Here is a 22,171-nt window from a genome sequence, read left to right on the forward strand (position 1 = left end):
TTACACTTTTTTTTTGCAGTGTTATAGCTCCCATAGGGGGCTATAACACTGCATACACTGATTGCCAGCAAGGTTCACTGCAAAGCCATAGCTTTGCAGTGATCAGCGTTATCGGCTGTCGATTGCTCAAGCTGGCATCTCAGGCTTGGAGCAATCAATCGCCGAAGGGACACGCCGCTCATGTTCCAGCTGATCGGGACACCGCATTTTCACTGCAGGGGTTCCGATCAGCCCCACTGAGCTTTTAGACGCAGCGTTCTTCGTTTTAGACGCAGCGTTCAACTTTGAACTCCGCATCTAAAGGGTGCCGCGCGCTTTTAGCCCCAGGTCCCGGCTTCAGATACATGCCGGGACCGACCCGATATGATGCGGGGTCACCGCACAACCCCGCGTTATATCGGGGGAGCCGGCCAAGGACGTAAATATACGTCTTTGGTTGTTATGATATCACAGATCCATGCCATGGTCCATCAATATCCATAAAGCATGGAAATAAATTCTAAGACAGGTAAGCAGAGTAATATTCCAAAACTAACTATTAGAATACTGAAAGGATATCAAACCCCCATTCTTGGTAACTAAAAAGAGATAAGATAATAGTTCCCCTGCAAATCAATGTACCGTATTTTTCGCCCTATAGGACGCACCGGCGTATAAGACGCACCCTATTTTTAGGTGCAAAATCTAAAAAATTTTATATTTTGAACCCAATAGTGGTCTTCAACCTGCGGACCTCCAGATGTTGCAAAACTACAACTCCCAGCATGGTGGGAGTTGTAGTTTTGCAACATCTGGAGGTCCGCAGATTGAAGACCACTGCATAGGAGGTAATACTCGCGTGTCCCCGCCGCTCTGGACCCGTCACCGCTGCCCTGGATGTCGCTCCATCGCTGTCGCCATGTCCCCGTCGCTCTGCTGCCGGCCTGCTGCTGAACGTCTCTGCTGCCGGCCGGGTATCCTCGCTCTCAGTCATTTACGCACGCCGACGCACGTACGCGACGACGTGATGACGAGGAAGGAGAGCGCCGGCCATACAGGGGATCCCTGAACAGAGAAGACACCGAGGAGGCAGGTAAGGTCCTTCCCGGTGTCCTGTAAGCACTAACCCGGCTGTTCAGTCAGGCTGATCGGGACCGCCGCGATTTCACCGCTGCGGTCCCGAACAGCCTGACTGAACAGCCGGGTTAGTGTCACTTTCCCTTCAGACGCGGCGGTCAGCTTTGATCGCCGCGTCTGAAGGGTTAATACAGGGCATCACCGCGATCGGTGATGTCCTGTATTAGCCGCGGGTCCCAGCCGTTGATGGCCGCAGGGACCGCCGCGATAGGGGTGTATTCGCCGTATAAGACGCACCGACTTTTTCCCCCCAGTTTGGGGGAAGAAAAAGTGCGTCTTATACGGCGAAAAATACGGTATTTGCACACTTAGCCAATAAGTGGCTGGGGTGAGACACTGCTGTAGCCACTGATTAGCTGAGTGGGCAATTCCACATACTGACTTTGGAGGCGCTGTGCAGCAAGACTAGAGCTTTGTGATAAGTATAGCACTTTGTATTTGAACACCTGCCTGAATACAATGAGAAAAAAAACATACTCCTTCTGTTATACTCAAAGCAGACTCACCTGTCTTTTCTTGAATGACCCAGACTCTAAGTTCCACTAAGCTGTGGGCATAGAAGCAATCATCATCTCTTAAGCATCCGTATCTAACTTCATGCCGACAAAGATCAAGTACAACATGATGGCTGAATGGACGGATTTTGCAGTATTTTACAACAGAGTCTCGGAACATGTGAACAAGACACCTGTTATACAATTAAATAAAACGCATGGTTTATACAGATAAAACACTAGTATGAATATTTTAAATTGGATATAGTTTGTGTCTATTTCAGTGCAAAAGCTATTAAAGATTGCTTTGTTATTATTCTATGAGAAAACACCCAAAATTGCACTGAAACGTGGTTTTCTATAAGGGTAGTATTTCTAAAAGAAAATGGCCGCTCTGCATAAGTTAAAGGGGTACTCCGGCGCTTAGACATCTTATCCCCTATCCAAAGAATAGGGGATAAGATGCCTGATCGCAGGGGTCCTGCCGCTGGGGACCCCCGTGACCTTGCACGCCGCACCCCACTAAAATCAGACCACGGAGCATGTTCGCTCGGCGCAATGTGACGTCACGCTCTGCCCCCTCAATGCAAGCCTATGGGAGGGGGCGTGACAGCTGTCACGCCCCCTCCCATAGGCTTGTATTGAGGGGGCGGAGCGTGACGTCACACAAAGGGCGGAGCCGTGACGTCACATTGCTCTGGCCCCGTGATCGACAGTAATCAGACCCGGAGCGAACACGCTTCGGGGACTGATTTTAACAGGGTGCGGCGAGCAAGATCACGGGGGTCATTGGATAGGGGATAAGATGTCTAAGCACCGGAGTACCCCTTTAAGTGGACTGAACATTTGTTACACAAAGTCTGGTCTGGATAAGGGGGTGGTCTTCTGCAGAGGTTCAATAGAAAAGTAATCCCTATTTACAGCCCCACAGTGAAGGGCGCCTAAGAAAAGCATTGCTCACTGACAACCCGAAGCACTAGCTGAACAATGAAAGAACTGCAGAAAACATCTTTAGGAAGGTAAGAGATGCACATAAGTTAAAACGTATAATTTGTTTTATTTAATCAAATAAAACAATGTTTTGCTTTTTTTGCATTTCTTTTTCTCATTGGAGTTACCTAGGAATGCTTAAACTACTTTATACATATTTTCTCTTATCAAATCTTTCTATTATTTAATTGAAAATAATAAATTAACATAACAGTGTGGGACAAAAATTAGGAGCCTCGTAGGAGCCTCAACAGGAGTAAGAGTCCTATGTGAAAGACTGGAGGAAAACTGTCTGTTGCTGTCCTATGCAGAAGTTTCACATCATATGCAGATCTGGATCCACGAAGGTTAGGCTGCATTCAAACTTTGTTTTTACATTACGGGCGCCGGATCCGGCTGGGGGGAGGGGCAAACCGGGCGCTCCCGTACCCCAGCCGGACCAGCGCTGAACTCCATTTACTTTAAAGAGCTGACCGGAGTCACACATTTTTGACCCGTATCTGGTTTTGTGACTGGACCTAAAACCGTAGTATACTACGGTTTTAGGTCTGGTCAGGAAACCGCATACGGGTCAAAAATGAGCAGACCGGAGTCACCGTTTGACTCCGGTCGGCTCATTAAAGTAAATGGAGTTCAGCGCTGGTCCGGCTGGGGTACGGGAGAGCCTGGTTTGCCCCTCCCCCCAGCCGGATCCGGCGCCCGTAATGTAAAAATGAAGTGTGTATGCAGCATTAGACAGTCTACACTGTATATAAGTCCAGTTGGCGTAGCCAGTCCATTTCTTCTTGTCAATACGCCTCAAGGAGTTCCTGAGTCAGAAGTCAGTCCCCACCATATATACATATTTTGGGTGCTGCTCTTTTTTGTCCTTTAGTAAGGTAGATACCCAAAACTGGGCTTCCCATGTGTAAAAGAAAGTAGTGGTAAAACATGAATTCCCATATTTTCAAGTGCATTTGGGTGCTTAACCTTCAAACCTGAGCAGCACTGCTTGATGGTTGAAATGAAATAAGCTACGTATAGCTATTTTACAGCTATGTGAACCATATTTGCTCTATCCCCCTATGGCTCTGTATCCAGCTTGTACCCAAGCCGAGTATGGATTCTTTGTACAACTGCAGCATCAGGGAACGGCTACCCGAGAAGCACACATTCCCTTCCAGGATGTCTGTCCGTGCCGGGGATCTGCTGATCACATATGCTGAACTCCCAGGCATTGCTGACCGATCATTGACTGGATCTGTTACTGAAAGCGTTCATAAGAGAATACGAAGCAGCAAGCATACCTGTCCCCTTCAGTGTTCATTAGAATTTGATTAAAGGGTACCTGTCATTTTAGGTGACTTTTGAGGATAAGTAGCACTGTGTACATGAAAAGCAACACTAGTTCTGACTATTTTATAACTTGTATGCGTTATTTTTAGAAGATTTTATATCTAATTTGCAGTTCTACCAGAGCTGGTGGGCGGAGCACCCTCCTCCTCCCCCCCCTGCATAGACGTCTATTGCTTATCTTGCATCCACAGGTCAAAGCTGAGACGATTTTCAGAGATGTGTAGAGCAGAAGAAGAGGATGGGATAGGGGAGGGGGGAGAGTTTGATAGCAGGAGAAACATTTTTGTCTCATAAGACATATTGCAAAGTTACTTATATTCGCTTGTACTATTGATCTATGCTGTTTGTTCAAATGACTGTGCCTATTTAAGAAGCTCTGGGGCAGCAAACGCAGATATTCTAGCATCTAAACCACTAAAATACATTGTAAGGCTCTAACTCTGTGATGGCCAAATGGAGGCCTTGGGAGCAGTACAAGGCTGCTGGTTAGGTTGGTGTGCCTAACCACCACGACCACAACATTGTTTTAATACATTTTGGTGCTGCACTTACCATACAACATGCAGGCGATAGGCCTGCACCATCATTTTGTCAGCTAAGACTGGAAAAAAAAGCCATGTAAAGCTTGTATGGAAACCATCCTTTCATACTCACTTATTTTCTTCAAAATGATGCTTTGCAACGGGATGTGAACAGCTAAAGGGGTTATCCTTATTTTTTTCACTAATAATCCTGGGTTTGTGATCAAAACATTTCTGGAATAAAAATATAATCAACTAACAATATGAAACTTCAACCAATGTTTTTCAATTTTTTTAGGGAATATTGTTTTTCGATAGCCTGTAAGGGCCTTCACTTGTCATGGATCTTATATATGGTGTACCTATAAATGGGAGCAAAACAGAAGAATGCTAGTATCTATCCAAATTAGTCTATAGCCTTTCTATCTATTCACAATGCACAGATCACATAACAATTCACATGTGTCCAGGTAGGCATAGGGGCCACTGAAATGTAAACAAAATGTATGTAGGAGTACAGAGGAAAAAAGAGCAATCGGTAAGAATTTTCTCATGTAGTGATACATTTTGCTTGACCTATTTGTAATGTTACTTTCCTTAGTGTAAGGAATATTTTAGTATGGTGGACGCAAGGTTGTGGGCTTTTCTACCTATTTATGGTGATATATGATATAATATAATTAGCAATAGAGCCTTGTATATATTGACCCTGCCCACTATATATACACACCTGTATTTTGGGAAGTTTTGAGTCGAGTGCCGACTAATCAAGCAGCCACCCATGAGTTTATATGTTTTCATGCAATTATGTATTCCTCCGTTATTTACAGACTATTTCTGAAAGGAACAATTGTCTAGCTACTGATGTTTTTTTTAAATATAATTTCCAATAAAAGTTGTCATTTTATACTTGAAAGAAGCATTTTGAACTAGGGCTGGGCGCTATACCGGTTCATACCGAATCCCGAAATTCTTGTGCTGCACGATATGAATTTTTCCCCATACCGCAATACCGGTTTGGCCCCTCCCCCTCGGGAATAAATTAATTATCCGCCCAGCGCTGCGCTGTCCCCATCGGGGAACTACTCACCTACTCACATGTCACCCATGTTCTGCTCCCCCCCCCCCCCCCAATTAATTATCAGCCCAGCGCTGTCCCCATCGGGGTAAATACTCACATATGTCACCACAAGCGCTGCCCTCCTCTTCCTCCTGTTTGTTGCGGCCGCCGGCGCTGACACTCTATACCAGTGGTCTTCAACCTGCGGACCTCCAGATGTTGCAAAACTACAACTCTCAGCATGCCCGGACAGCCAACGGCTGTCCGGGCATGCTGGGAGTTGTAGTTTTGCAACATCTGGAGGTCCGCAGGTTGAAGACCACTGCTCTATACTGTGCGGTATCCCTATGCAGCCGTCAGCCTATCACCAGCTGCAGCGATGTTCCGCCTCGGCCGGTGATAGGTCATTTAAGAAGCCGGACAGAGCTCCTTACAAGACACTGGGCTCAGCCTATCACCGGCCGAGGCGGAACATCTCTGCGGCCGGTGATAGGCTGACGGCTGTCCGAAATTCCCGTCCCCAGCGTAAGGCCGACGTCGGAACATGCGTTAGTTTATTTTGTCTACCTTTTGCAGCCCGGGCATAGGGATACCGCACAATATGGAGTGTCAGTGCCGGTGGCCACAACAAACAGGACGAGGAGGGCAGCGCTTGCGGGTGACATGTGAGTATTTACCCCGATGGGGGCAACGCTGGGCTGATAATTAATTTTGGGGGGGGGGGGGGGGGGGAGGAAATACCGTTATATACTGTGGAACCGCCAAAAGTTACAAAGACACCGTGATACACATATTTGGATATACCGCCCAGCCCTATTTTGAACTCAAGTTTGTTCTGTGTTAGATCTATAATAGATCCATAATATATTCCTTGTAACCAATACTGACCCATCAGGGTAGGCATGTCAGCTGTATTGTTCGCTAAAAGTATGACTTCCATATGGCTTTCCTTCTATGTTTGTTGAATGCATGCAAACATAAAAGACATGATTATGAGACCTACTATAATATATTAAGCACCAAATCATCAAAAAAAATAAAAATACAAAATAAATGAGTTTATCACCTGATTTACTAATGTATTACTTATGTAGGATGTACATACTAATAATATATGTAATATCATAAAATTACCTCACACAGAAAAACAAACATCCCGGAATACTCCTGTAAAAGATGAGGGATTGTCAGATTGACTTTGATGTTGCCTCCAAACATTGCTTCTCTGCAGAACATTCCTTTCCTCTCCAGGGTCCAAACATCAATTTCTTCTTGACAATATGCAAATGTGCAGCATCCTGGATAAGTGCACTCAATGCCTTGAGCAACATCTAGGAAACGTAATAAAACCAACGTAGAGAGAACGGAATTAAGACACAAAGGTCAAGTCAACAGCCTACAAAGAAAAAATACAGCTTCTGCTTGTGTTTACTGAATCCACATAAATCAGGCTCTCACTTATATGGAAACCAGCACTACTGGGAAGAAAATAACCTGAAGTGTATTTCCTATTCACGCTGTGTGTCCTCTAAGACATCAGATATTACACTCGTTTCCCACACAAGTTGCAAAGCAAGAACATTTTTTTTTTTTTTTTTTGCTATGATCAACCATGTAAATAAAAACAGAAGTGGACAGATCCAGGGTGGCAAGTAGCCGATACGTCTCAAAATGTCACAAGAATAGTTCTAAAGATCAATGTCCAGTATAAACTGTAAAGTAAAGGCTCCATATTAAATGGAATCAATCACTTTAATACTGCCTGCAGCACCAGGGCAGTCCCTGAGGCTTCTACCTTCCCTGCTGGCCATGACTCGAAAACCTCTTCCTATACCCAAGCAGAGAGAGATCAATCAATCAAAGCTGGGGAGAGAAACCGCCGGAGACTGCCGGCTATGACTTGTAGTTCAGGCAGCATGAAAGTGATGACAGGTTGCCCTCAAAGGGGTGTCCTTGGACTTTAATACTGATGGCATATGAACGCAGAGGCACCCCCACAATCAGATTCACTGTGTACCCTTGACTGTTTACCAAACACAGCTCTATACACTTTGCTGTGGCTATGTCTAGTACTGCCGCTCAGTTTAATTTAATTAAAGGGGTACTCCGGCCCTAAGACATCTTATCCCCTATCCAAAGGATAGGGAATAAGATGTTTGATTTCAGGGGTCCCGCCGCTGGGGACCCACCCGCAATCTCTCATTCCGCACCCACCTTTGTGAGTCGTCATGCCCCCTCCCATAGACTTCCATTGAGGGGGCGGGGCATGACGTCACACGGGGGCGGAGTCGTGACATCACGATACTCCAGCCCCTTGGTCGTAACGCTTCACATTTGCAGCCTCCAGCGCTGCGGAGAGCTCACAAAGGTGGGTGTGGAATGAGAGATTGCAGGGGTCCCAAGTGGCGGGACCCCCGCAATCAGACATCTTATCCCCTATCCTTTGGAAAGGGGAAAAGATGTCTTACAGCCCTTTAAGAGCTGTATTGAGCTGTGCCTGGTAAATAATAAAGTTGAGACAGCACTCACTAGAGTGTTGCAGGACCTTTACCCAGCAGAAAGTGGAGATATATACAAATTTTCAGCAATCATCAGTTACCTTTACATATGTAGTATTGACCAGCATAGTGGTTCTTGGTTGGTCTTGGTCTTATGCTCTTCCATGTGTCATCTGCAGAACTCTTTAATTTCCCTATAAAAATGTCTTTTTTGCATTTATGATCCAGATTAGGGTGAAAATTGTAGCTCAAGGGCTTTAATCCTAGAGAATAAGGAGAGAAATCTATTACAGAGAAAACATACTGAAATCTTACATTTTACTGAAATGTATGTTTCTCTTTGGAAGTCAAGTTAGTGAAATAGCCATTGTCTGCTGGCAGAGAAGATGTGAACATTTTTAAAACCTTTAAAAATATTTACACCTTTAACCCCTTGAGGACGCAGCTCATTTTCACCTTAAGGACGCAGCCCTTTTTTGCAAATCTGACCACTGTCACTTTAAGCATTAATAACTCTGGGATGCTTTTACCTTTCATTCTGATTCAGAGAAAGTTTTTTCGTGACATATTCTACTTTAACATAGTGGTAATTTTTTGTCGTTATTTGCATCATTTTTTGGTGAAAAATCACAAAATTTCATGAAAATTTTAAAAGTGTTGCATTTTTCTAACTTTGAAGCTCTCTGCTTGTAAGGAAAATAGACATACCAAATAAATTATATATTGATTCACATACACGATATGTCTACTTTATTTTGGCATCATAAAGTTGACATGTTTTTACTTTTTGAAGACATTAGAGGGCTTCAAAGTATAGCAGCAATTTTCAAAATGTTCACGAAAATTTCTAAATCTTCAGTGACCAGTTAAGTTTGAAGTGGACATGAGGGGCCTTTCTGTGAGAAATACCCCATAAATGACCCCATTATAGAAACTGCAACCCTCAAAGTATTCAAAATGACATTCAGAAAGTTTGTTAACCCTTTAGTTGTTTCACAGGAATAGCAGCAAAGTGGAGGAGAAAAATCAAAATCTGCATTTTTTACACTAATATGTTCTTGTAGACCCATATTTTTTTTTCTTTTACAAGGGGTAAAAGGAGTAAAAGCTCCCCAAAATTTGTAACCCAATTTCTCGCGAGTAAGGAAATACCTCATATGTGGAAGTAAAGTGCTTTGTGGGCGCATTAGAGTGCTCAGAAGAGAAAGAGCGACAATGGGATTTTAAAAAGCTAAATTTGCTGAAATGGTTTTTGCGAGGCATGTCGCATTTAGGAAGCCCCTATGGTGCCAGAACAGCAAAAAAAAACACCCCATATGGCATACTATTTGGGAAACTACACCCCTCAAGGAACGTAACAAGTGGTACAGTGAACCTTAACACCCCACAGGTGTTTGACGAATTTTCAATAAAGTTGAAAGTGAAAATGAAATTTTTTTTTCTTTTTCACTAAAATGCTGATGTTACCCCAAATTTTCCCTTGGTGCCAGAACAGCAAAAAACACCCCACATGGCACACTATTTGGGAAACTACACCCCTCAAGGAACGTTACAAGGGGTACAGTGAGCATGTACACCCCACTGGCGTTTGACAGATCTTTGCAACAGTGAGCTGTGCAAATTACAGTTTTCATTTTCTCGGACCAATGTTCCAAAAATCTGTTAGACACCTGTGGGGTGTTAAGGCTCACTATACCCCTTGTTACCTTCCATGAGGGGTGCAGTTTCCGAAATGGGGTCACATGTGGGTGTTTATTTTTTTTGTGTTTATGTCAGAACCATTGTAACCAGCAGCCACCCCTTAGCAAATCACCAATTTAGGCCTCAAATGTACATGGCGCTCTCACTCCTGAGCCTTGTTGTGCGTCCGCAGAACATTTTACATCCACATATGGGGTATTTCCGTATTCAGGAGAAATTGCGTTACATATTTTGGGGGTCTTTTTTTCCTTTTACCTCTTATGAAAATGAAAAGTATGGGGCAACACCAGCATGATAGTGTAAAAAATTTAAGAAATTTACACTAACATGCTGGTGTAGACCCCAACTTTACCTTTTCAAAAGGGGTAAAAGGAGAAAAAGGCACCAAAAATTTGTAGCGCGATTTCTCCCGAGTACAGAAATACCCCATATGTGTCCCTAAACTGTTGCCTTGAAATACGACAGGGCTCCGAAGTGAGGGAGCGCCATGCGCATTTGAGGCTTAAATTAGGGATTTTCATAGGGGTGTACCCGGGTGCAAGCGTTACACTTGCCTCCTCCACCAAAAATACTGTACGTCAGTATTCCCCAAACAGGGTCCCTTCAGCTGGTGCAAAACTCCCAACATGCCTGGACAGTCAATGGCTTTCCGGCAATACTGAGAGTTGTTATTTTGCAACAGCTGGATGCTCCGTTTTGGAAAAACTGACGTACAAGCACTGCATGCTGGGAATTGTAATTATGCAGCAGCTTGGAGGCACACTGGTTGGGATTGGGAAACACAGTTAGGTAACAGACTACCACAGTGTTTCTGCACCACTGTCTGTTTCCTAACTCAGTGTTTCCCAACCCGTGTGCTTTCAGCTGTTGCAAAACTACAACTCCCAGCATGCATGGTCTGTCAGTGCATGCTGGTAGTTATAGTTTTGCAACAGCAGGAGACACACGGGTTGGGAAACACTGAGTTAGGAAAAAGACAATGTTTCCCAACCAGTGTTCCTCCAGTTGTTGCAATACTACAAGTCCCAGCATGCCCAGACAGCCAAAGGACATGTTGGGAGTTCTAGTAATGCAACAACTGGAGGAGGACAGTTTGGAGACCACTGTGCAGTGGTCTCCAAACTGTAGCCCTCCAGATGTTGCAAAACTTCAACTCCAAGCATGCCCAGACTGCCCAGACATGCTTGGAGCTGTAGTTCGGCAACATCTGAAGGGCCAGATGTAGCTGAATTACAACTCCCAGCATGCCTGGACAGTCTTGGCATGCTTTGAATTGACATCTGAAGCTCTACAGTTTGGACACCACTGTATAGTGGTCTCCAAGCTGTGCCCTTCCCGATGTTGCAAAACTACAACGCCCAGCATGCCCGGAAAGCCAAAGGCTGTCTGTGCATGCTGGGAGTTGTAGTTTTTAAACTCCTAGAAGCTGCAGTGAAGATCACTTTACGGCGATCTTCACTGCAGCATCAGACACCGCCGCCGCACCACTTGCCTGCCGCCGGTCCCTGGTCCCCACGTGATCGGAGGTAACTGCCGCATCCACGGCCCCGCACCTCGCCACCATCTTCCCCTACTCTGCCCCGACATCCAAAGGTGGGCAGAGCGGGTGAAATGAACTTTCCCCCCCGCCCCTGCCCTGCGATTCGCCGATCAGTTCTGATTGGCCAATCACAGGGGATAGGAGGAGGTGGCTGCCCTTCCACCTCACTCCTATCCTTCAGGATAATCAGAGCTGTCCCTGACTCGGCTCCGATCATCCCTACTTTCCGGGCTATCGGGGCATCAGAGACCCAATCAGCCCGGAATCGCCGATCTGAATTGATTTGGGGGGGAGGGGGGGGGGGGCATTTGCAAGGGATGCCTGTTGAGTGTACCAGGGAGCAAGGGCATACCAGTACACCCTTCGTCCCCAAGAGGTTAAAACCAAGTTTTACCCAAGAATCACATGACTTTCTTACCTGCTTTGGTAAAACACTGCAGACAGGCCTGTCTGAACTCATGGGTGTCTTCGAGGGGATTAGCGATCTTCCCAGAGTTATTGATACTAGTCACAATAGATGGCTCCCCATTAACACCTTCTAACAAATGTCCTTTCTTATGTGCCCCAGAAAAATCTAGAGGGCTATCCGATCTAAGAAAGTATGTGGAATCATTTCCCTGTATGACATTGAGAACAAATACATTAAGTTGATGCAACAGTTAGAGACCACTACAGATGGATCATTCCTAATCTATAAAATCAGAAACCAAATTGTACTACAGCTGGCACTACATATTCAAATAGGAAAGCTAGTCTGGACACCTTTTTTTTCTCCCCAATCTCAGACAACCCTCTTCTCAGCCACCATCTGTTCTTAAAGTGTTCCTGTCATTTAGAAAAACTTTTGACAAGTTGAACGTTTTGATCAGTTGGGGTCTCAGTGCAGAGACCCCCACCGATAAGAAGAATAAGCAAGGAGAATCTTGCCGCAAACTCCAGCTTGTGGCCCCCTTACAAGTCTTATAATGGGACTGCAAGTTGGAGATTTTCAGCAAGCTGGGGACTAAAGCACACTACCCTATGCTTCTATTTGCTCGTTCCCTTGATTAGCGGGGGTCTAAGCACTGAGACTCTGACCAATCAAAACTTTATACATGTCTGTGAAATGTCAAACATGTTTTGAAACAAGAGAGACACTTTAAAAGGGAAACAGTCATTTAATTTATGGTGAATGAACTACGAGTCATCTTGGCGGACCCTGGGAGCTTATTTCTAAACTGCTGGCTTTCATTGATAGATGTCCCCCTATACTCAAACAAAAAAGGATGAGCACTATCAATCAAAGCCGCTAGGGCAGGGAGAAGCTGCTGGGGATCAACCCGATGAATTGTGGTTTAAGCAGTATAAAAGTGAAGACAAGTTCCCTTTAAAGGGGTACTCCACCCCAAAGGATAGGGGAAAAGATGTCTGATCCCAGGGATCCTACAGCTGGATCATTCCTAATCTATAAAATCAGAAACCAAATTGTACTACAGCTGGCACTACATATTCAAATAGGAAAGCTAGTCTGGACACCTTTTTTTTCTCCCCAATCTCAGACAACCCTCTTCTCAGCCACCATCTGTTCTTAAAGTGTTCCTGTCATTTAGAAAAACTTTTGACAAGTTGAACGTTTTGATCAGTTGGGGTCTCAGTGCAGAGACCCCCACCGATAAGAAGAATAAGCAAGGAGAATCTTGCCGCAAACTCCAGCTTGTGGCCCCCTTACAAGTCTTATAATGGGACTGCAAGTTGGAGATTTTCAGCAAGCTGGGGACTAAAGCACACTACCCTATGCTTCTATTTGCTCGTTCCCTTGATTAGCGGGGGTCTAAGCACTGAGACTCTGACCAATCAAAACTTTATACATGTCTGTGAAATGTCAAACATGTTTTGAAACAAGAGAGACACTTTAAAAGGGAAACAGTCATTTAATTTATGGTGAATGAACTACGAGTCATCTTGGCGGACCCTGGGAGCTTATTTCTAAACTGCTGGCTTTCATTGATAGATGTCCCCCTATACTCAAACAAAAAAGGATGAGCACTATCAATCAAAGCCGCTAGGGCAGGGAGAAGCTGCTGGGGATCAACCCGATGAATTGTGGTTTAAGCAGTATAAAAGTGAAGACAAGTTCCCTTTAAAGGGGTACTCCACCCCAAAGGATAGGGGAAAAGATGTCTGATCCCAGGGATCCTACAGCTGGGACCCCCGCGATCTCTGTGCAGCACCCGGCGTTCATTTAGAACGTTGGGTGTGGTGGGCAAGGGGGTAGTGACATCACGGCCACGCCCCTCATGATATCACACCACTCCCCCTAAATGCAAGTCTATGGGAGGGGGCATGGCGGACGCCATGCCCCCTCCCATAGACTTGCATTGAGGGGGCGTGGTGTGACATCACAAGGGGCCTGACCATGACGTCAAGACAAAACGTTCCAAACACTGTGGCAGCGGAGTACCCCTTTAAAGAATTATATTGCAGTTCTAAGCTAGAGTGTTCAAATTTTATAGATTATACATACTCACAGGAAACGGAGTTGGGTCTAATAGACTTGCCTTAGGTATACCATTAAAATGATCTAATACAGAAACATCTAAAAAGGCAAAGAAAAACAGAAATTATAATACATCCACAAGAGACGTAATGGCCCAGATTCATCATTCTTTCAGGCAAAAATTTTTCAAAGACAAACAAATCACAGTTCAGCTTTTGCTTATTTGCAAAATGAGCTGTGATTGCTTGCTATTTGTTCAGACAGATTGCTTAATCTGGGCCACTGTTTATTATATCATTTCTCTTTCTTGTTTATTTATCAGCTAAAGTTTGACTTTACCTCTTTGGGAGCTTGTCATAGGTAGGGGGTTTAGGGGAAAACTGTCCATGCTGTGGCTTAACATCTGGGGAAAGGCAAAACCCTGGTATGGCAAGGGCGGCTCCAGTCCTGGAAAGTCAGTCAGCCTGCTGGTACCCCTTACAGCACTGCTAGCCTGAAACAGAACACACATGTATGTATCTATTGTATGTATGTAACTATTTTTTTCTTTTACTTTTAGTGTAGGGAGAAATTATAATCTAGTCTACAGTTTCTTGTTTCTCCTTAAAGTATTACTATTATTAAAAAAAAAACAAAAAACTTTTGACATGCCAAAAGTTTTCATTGGTCGGAGTCTGAGTGCTATGACCCCCATTGATCACTAGAAAAAGCAGTGACAAGTGCTCAGCTAAGCACTTCTCTCTCGATCTCCCTCTCCTTGATGGACGAGACAGGCTCCATAGACTTTCTATGGAATACATCTACTAAAGCATGAAAAGAGAGAGACAGGAGCACTTAGCTGAGCACTTCTTCCTGCTTGTTCTAGTGATCTGTGAGGGTCTCAGAACGCAGACCCTGGCCTATTAAAATTTTTGAGAAGAGAGAAAGGGGAGAAGGCTCTCATGTGCAGAAACCCCAAGCAATCTTACAGGGGGGGGGGGGGGGGGGGGAAGAGGAAGACAGCCGCTTACCAAAGTTGGTTGTGTAACATACACAACAATGTAAAGCGCATATCAGACAAGTTCCATTTGCAGTTGCCCTGTCGGAATCGGTATATAGCAAAGAGGACCTCAGAAAAAGACAGGATCTCCTGGAGCTGATCGGAACAAGAGGAACAGGACCCCAGAGCCTTCAGGTGAGTATCTTTATTGTTCCAGAAAGCAACGCATTTCGCTGCGCAGGCGAAGCCTCATCAGGCATGGCGCGCACGCCTGATGAAACTGAACATGCGCAGGGAAACGCGTTGCACGCTGGAACAATAAAGATACTCACCTGAAGGCTCTGGGGTCCTGCTCCTCTTGTTCAGATCAGCGCCTGGAGATCCTGTTTTTTTCTGAGGTCCTCTTTGCTATATTAACATTTTTGGAATGTCAAACTTTTTTTTTTTCTTTTTCAAAAGACAGTACGGTAATGCTGTTCTACCACATCACTGCTGTGCAACAATCATTGCAGGTTGAAACAGGAAATAACTTTCTGTGCCACTCCTGTTACCCTGTGCACAGTGGTTCTGCTAGAAGACAGCGCAGGGTCTTGGGATTGGTGCAAAGCAGGTACAAACAACTAAAATGGGGAGGGGGAGTCACCGAAGTCCTTGTGTTTCTGTAACAATCCACTATCCTGTGTTAAGTCCACTGTAAAAATCTGTAGATGCAAAATGATATATTTAAAGGCAAACACCTCACAAGCCTTGCATCAAAGGTAATGTTCACCCAAATAGTACAGTAAAGTAAGAACAACTATGTTATCTATGTAAAGTTTAGTTAGGTTAAAGACACAGGTTTCTATTGATTGGCTGGGAAAATAGGCTCTTATCGGCTGCATTAAAGACCATCATATATTTGGGTGAACACCCCTCTCTATTCAATTTTTGTATATGTGTAGTTTAGACATGAATAAAGACATGCAGTCATGGCCATAAAGTATTTTTCACAGAAAAGGATTGCAGTAAGACATGTTTTGCTATACACGTTTATTCCCTTTGTGTGTATTGGAACTAAAGCAAAAAAAGTTTTTTTTTTTTTTTTTAAAGAAGATACCTGAATAAAGATTCACATTTTTTTACTTCTACTTGCTGGCTTTTCTACAGTTTTTTCTAATTTACAAATCGTTTTAACTTTCTGGCACCAGTTGATAAAAAAAAAAAAGTTTTCCACAGGAGTACCCCTTTAAGATCTCTCCACAGGTGTTCAATGGGATTTAGATCTGGACTCATTGCTGCCACTTCAGAACTCTCCAGCACTTTGTTGCCATCCATTTCTATGTGTTTTTTGACATATGTTTGGGGTCATTGTCCTGCTGGAAAACCCAAGATCTCGGACACAAACCCAGCTTTCTGACACTGGGCTGTACAGTGCGACCCAAAATCCATTGGTAATCCTCAGATTTCATGATGCCTTGCACACATTCAAGTCACCCAGTGCCAGAGGCAGCAAAAAAAAAAAAAAAAACATCATTGAACCTCCACCATATTTCACTGTAGGTACTGTGTTCTTTTCTCTGTAGGCCTCATTCCGTTTTCGGTAAATAGTAGAATGATGTGCTTTACCAAAAAGCTCTATCTTGGCCTCATCTGTCTACAAGACGTTTTCCCAGAAGGATATTGGCTTATTTAAGTTCATATTGGCAAAATGTAGTCTTGCTTTTTTATGTCTCTGTGTCAGCAGTGGGGACCCCCTGGGTCTCCTGCCACAGCATTTAATTTCAGTTAAATGTCGACGTATAGCTCGTGCTGACACTGATGCTCCCTGAACCTGCAGGACAGCTTGAATATCTTTGGAACTTGTTTGGGGCTGCTTATCCACCATCCAGACTATCCTGCGTTGACACCTTTCATCAATTTTCTCTTCCATCCACGCTCAGGGAGATTAGCTACAGTGCCATGGGTTGCAAACTTCTTGATAATGTTGTGCACTGTGGACAAAGGCAAATCTAGATCTCTGGAGATGGACTTGTAACCTTGAGACTGTTGATATTTTTCAACATTTTTGGTTCTCAAGTCCTCATACAGTACTCTTCTCTTTCTGTTGTCCATGCTTAGTGTGGCACACAGACACACAATGCAAAGACTAAGTAAACTTCTCCTTTTTTATCTGCTTTCAGGTGCGATTTTTATATTGCCCACACCTGTTACTTGCCCCAGGTGAGTTTAACCCCTTCCCGCTATAGGACGTATGCATACGTCCAATCAACCGACACGTTTGCGCAATTGGACGTATGCATACGTCATAACGATCTCCTGCACTGCCGCAGGCAGCGCAGGAGATCGGCGCCGGTCCCGGCAGCATCAACCCCCTATCAATCCTGATCACGGCATCTATGGTGTTGACAGGAAGAGCGCTCTCCCCGTTCTCCAATGGCAGCGCTGCAATACGATCGCGGCAGGAGGTCAGATCAGGACCTCCTGTATGCCTGCTACGGAAGACTGTGAGATCCAGCCAGAGGCTGGATCGCACAGGCTGTACAGTGTGCAGCTCATTAGGTCATACTGTGCTGCAGTAGAAATGTACTGCAGCATAGTATAACCTGTAAAAAGTGTAAAAAATAAAAGAAAAAGTTCTTCAATAAAAGTATGAAGTGTAAAAAAAAAAAAATATATATATATATATATATATATATATATATATATATATATATATACCCCTTTCCCAATAAAAGCCCTGTATTATCAACCAAAAAAGATCAAAAACACAAATCATATACATAATTGGTATTACCACGTCCGTAATGATGTGTACTATAAAACTATAATGTAAATTATCCCGCACGGTGAACGCCATAAAAAACATAAAAAAGCGCTAAATTCGCCAATTTTGGAACAAATAGCAGAATAAAAAAAGATCAAAAGGTGGCATGTATCACAAAAATGATACTAATAAAAAGTAGAGCTCATCCCGCAAAAAATAAGCCCTTACTCAATGGTGTCGGATGAAAAATAAAAAAGTTACGGATGTTGGAAAATGAATAGCAGAAAAAGAATTTTGCTCAGAAAAGGAAAAAGAACATAGAAAGCTATATAAAATGGGTATCGCCATAATCGTACTGACCCACAGAATAAATATAACATCACTTTTACCGCACAATGTACACTATAAGAAAAAAAAATCCAGAAATGTTCCAGGTTTTCACAACATTTTGAAGTTTTTCACAAAAAATGCTGCATGTGTCAACAAAAATGCACCAATTATATAAAGTACAATATGTCATGAAAAAACAATCTCAGAATCTCTCCGCTCAGAAAAAGCGTTCTAAAGTTATAACCATTTCAAGAGATACATGTCAAAAAAAAAAAAAAAAAAGCCTGGTCATTGAGGTAAAAAATGGGTCCGTCCTTAAGGGGTTAAAGGAGCATCACATGCTTGAAACAATCCTATTTTTACACAATTTTGACAGGGTGCCAATAATTTTGTCCAGCCCATTTTTGGAGTTTGGTGGGACATTATGACCAATTTGCTTTTTTCCTCCTTTTTTGGTTTAGTTCCAATACACACAAAGGGAATAAACATGTGTATAGCAAAACATGTTACTGCAATCCTTTTCTGTGAGAAATACTTCATTTTCTAGAAAAATTTCAAGGGTGCCAACATTTACGGCCATGACTGTTCATACAAAGCGTCTGTACAAGAACTAACTTCTAAACCTAAAACATGAGCTACTAATGTACTTCAAGGACCATTTAACCTTAAAAAAGTTACCTATAAGAAATCTCGTCAGATCTCAAGCTTTAAATAATTCTCATGGTTATTACACAGTGGTTTAATTCTGCAGAGCTATGTAGTCTGAATATTCTGCCGAGCAGACACATTTTTATACTCTGCCATTTACACCATTTTCTGGTCCTACATGCTTCACAGAACTATTAAAAGGAAACTGAGAGCAGGGTCACCTGCATTAACCTGAATTTACAAGTAGATGGTGCGGGTGACCCTGTTTCTATCTACCTGTATATTCAGGATAGTGCGGGTGAGGCTGGGTTCCCATTATGTTTTCCCCCCATACGGAAGCGCATACGGCAGGGGAGAGCTAAAAACTTGCACTCACGTATGCCTTTCTATGCGCTCCCGTATGTAATTCATCTCAATGAGCCGACCGCAGTGAAACGTTCAGTCGGCTCATTTTTGCCCTGTATGCGCTTTTACAACCGGACCTAAAACCGTGGTCGACCACGGTTTTAGGTGCGGGGAAAAAGAGTATACGGGGCAAAAATGAGCCCTTCGGACCGAAAGTTTCACTGCGGTCGGCTCATTGAGATGAATTACATACGGGAGCGCATAGAAAGGCATACATGAGTGCAAGTTTTTAGCTCCCTCCCCCCTGCCGTATGCGCTCCCGTATGGGGGGAAAACATAATGGGAACCCAGTCTTACCCTCTTTCTATCTACCTGTATATTCAGGTTAGTGCAGGTGACCTTGTTTCTATCTATCGGTATATTCAGGTTAGTGCAGATGACCTTGTTTCTATCTATCTGTATATTCAGGTTAGTGCAGATGACCTTGTTTCTATCTATCTGTATATTCAGGTTAGTGCAGGTGACCTTGTTTCTATCTATCGGTATATTCAGGTTAGTGCAGATGACCTTGTTTCTATCTATCTGTATATTCAGGTTAGTGCAGATGACCTTGTTTCTATCTATCTGTATATTCAGGTTAGTGCAGGTGACCTTGTTTCTATCTACCTCTATATTCAGGTTAATGCAGGTGACCTTGTTTCTATCTATCTGTATATTCAGGTTAATGCAGGTGACCTTGTTTCTATCTACCTCTATATTCAGGTTAGTGCAGGTGACCTTGTTTCTATCTATCTGTATATTCAGGTTAGTGCAGGTGACCTTGTTTCTATCTATCTGTATATTCAGGTTAGTGCAGATGACCTTGTTTCTATCTATCTGTATATTCAGGTTAGTGCAGGTGACCTTGTTTCTATCTATCTGTATATTCAGGTTAGTGCAGGTGACCTTGTTTCTATCTATCTGTATATTCAAGTTAGTGCAGGTGACCTTGTTTCTATCTATCTGTATATTCAGGTTAATGCAGGTGACCTTGTTTCTATCTATCTGTATATTCAGGTTAGTGCAGATGACCTTGTTTCTATCTATCTGTATATTCAGGTTAGTGCAGGTGACCTTGTTTCTATCTACCTCTATATTCAGGTTAGTGCAGGTGACCTTGTTTCTATCTATCTGTATATTCAGGTTAGTGCAGGTGACCTTGTTTCTATGTACCTCTATATTCAGGTTAGTGCAGGTGACCTTGTTTCTATGTACCTCTATATTCAGGTTAGTGCAGGTGACCTTGTTTCTATCTACCTCTATATTCAGGTTAGTGCAGGTGACCTTGTTTCTATCTATCTGTATATTCAGGTTAGTGCAGGTGACCTTGTTTCTATCTATCTGTATATTCAGGTTAGTGCAGGTGACCTTGTTTCTATCTATCTGTATATTCAGGTTAATGCAGGTGACCTTGTTTCTATCTATCTGTATATTCAGGTTAGTGCAGGTGACCTTGTTTCTATCTATCTGTATATTCAGGTTAGTGCAGGTGACCTTGTTTCTATCTACCTCTATATTCAGGTTAGTGCAGATGACCTTGTTTCTATCTATCTGTATATTCAGGTTAGTGCAGGTGACCTTGTTTCTATCTACCTCTATATTCAGGTTAATTCAGGTGACCTTGTTTCTATCTACCTCTATATTCAGGTTAGTGCATGTGACCTTGTTTCTATCTATCTGTATATTCAGGTTAGTGCAGATGACCTTGTTTCTATCTATCTGTATATTCAGGTTAGTGCAGATGACCTTGTTTCTATCTATCTGTATATTCAGGTTAGTGCAGATGACCTTGTTTCTATCTATCTGTATATTCAGGTTAGTGCAGATGACCTTGTTTCTATCTATCTGTATATTCAGGTTAGTGCAGATGACCTTGTTTCTATCTATCTGTATATTCAGGTTAGTGCAGATGACCTTGTTTCTATCTATCTGTATATTCAGGTTAGTGCAGATGACCTTGTTTCTATCTACCTTTTTATTCAGGTTAGTGCAGGTGACCTTGTTTCTACCTTTTTATTCAGGTTAGTGCAGGTGAACCTGTTTCTATCTACCTCTATATTCAGGTTAGTGCAGGTGACCTTGTTTCTATCTATCTGTATATTCAGGTTAGTGCAGGTGACCTTGTTTCTATGTACCTCTATATTCAGGTTAGTGCAGGTGACCTTGTTTCTATGTACCTCTATATTCAGGTTAGTGCAGGTGACCTTGTTTCTATCTACCTCTATATTCAGGTTAGTGCAGGTGACCTTGTTTCTATCTATCTGTATATTCAGGTTAGTGCAGGTGACCTTGTTTCTATCTATCTGTATATTCAGGTTAGTGCAGATGACCTTGTTTCTATCTATCTGTATATTCAGGTTAATGCAGGTGACCTTGTTTCTATCTATCTGTATATTCAGGTTAGTGCAGGTGACCTTGTTTCTATCTATCTGTATATTCAGGTTAGTGCAGGTGACCTTGTTTCTATCTATCTGTATATTCAGGTTAGTGCAGATGACCTTGTTTCTATCTATCTGTATATTCAGGTTAGTGCAGATGACCTTGTTTCTATCTATCTGTATATTCAGGTTAGTGCAGATGACCTTGTTTCTATCTATCTGTATATTCAGGTTAGTGCAGGTGACCTTGTTTCTATCTACCTCTATATTCAGGTTAGTGCATGTGACCTTGTTTCTATCTATCTGTATATTCAGGTTAGTGCAGATGACCTTGTTTCTATCTATCTGTATATTCAGGTTAGTGCAGATGACCTTGTTTCTATCTATCTGTATATTCAGGTTAGTGCAGATGACCTTGTTTCTATCTATCTGTATATTCAGGTTAGTGCAGATGACCTTGTTTCTATCTATCTGTATATTCAGGTTAGTGCAGATGACCTTGTTTCTATCTACCTTTTTATTCAGGTTAGTGCAGGTGACCTTGTTTCTACCTTTTTATTCAGGTTAGTGCAGGTGAACCTGTTTCTATCTACCTCTATATTTAGGTTAGTGCAGGTGACCTTGTTTCTATCTACCTTTTTATTTAGGTTAGTGCAGGTGACCTTGTTTCTATCTACCTCTATATTTAGGTTAGTGCAGGTGACCCTGTTTCTATCTACCTCTATATTTAGGTTAGTGCAGGTGACCCTGTTTCTATCTACCTCTATATTTAGGTCAGTGCAGGTGACCATTTCATAAAATGCTATGTTCACACTTACACCTTGGCGTTGGTGTGCGGGCTCAGGTATGTCCTTCATATAAGGATATACTGGCTAATGTCTCAATTTTACATCAGTTTTGAGGGTTAGCTAATGTCATTGTTTACATCTACCACAGTAGTGAACCTATATTGTGATGCTTGTGACCATCTGCAGGCAT

The 22,171-nt window shown here is 43.0% G+C and overlaps 1 protein-coding gene across 3 annotated transcripts in view; it reads right to left on the reverse strand.

Moving 5' to 3' along the window:
• The window catches only part of ZC3H7A (zinc finger CCCH-type containing 7A), an 83,830-nt gene that overhangs the window by 12,762 nt on the left and 48,897 nt on the right, over positions 1 to 22,171 (reverse strand). For all 3 annotated transcript variants that reach the window (XM_056537138.1, XM_056537140.1, XM_056537139.1), the window contains 7 exons: positions 14,071 to 14,224; positions 13,763 to 13,830; positions 11,674 to 11,872; positions 8,116 to 8,277; positions 6,651 to 6,847; positions 4,590 to 4,690; positions 1,623 to 1,804 (listed from right to left, as the gene is read on the reverse strand). In XM_056537138.1, coding sequence (XP_056393113.1) covers positions 1,623 to 1,804; positions 4,590 to 4,690; positions 6,651 to 6,847; positions 8,116 to 8,277; positions 11,674 to 11,872; positions 13,763 to 13,830; positions 14,071 to 14,224 — 1,063 coding nt within the window. The remainder of the gene's footprint in view (positions 1 to 1,622; positions 1,805 to 4,589; positions 4,691 to 6,650; positions 6,848 to 8,115; positions 8,278 to 11,673; positions 11,873 to 13,762; positions 13,831 to 14,070; positions 14,225 to 22,171) is intronic.

Source organism: Hyla sarda, chromosome 8 (genome assembly GCF_029499605.1).
Source record: "Hyla sarda isolate aHylSar1 chromosome 8, aHylSar1.hap1, whole genome shotgun sequence".
Classification (NCBI taxonomy): Eukaryota; Metazoa; Chordata; class Amphibia; order Anura; family Hylidae; genus Hyla; species Hyla sarda.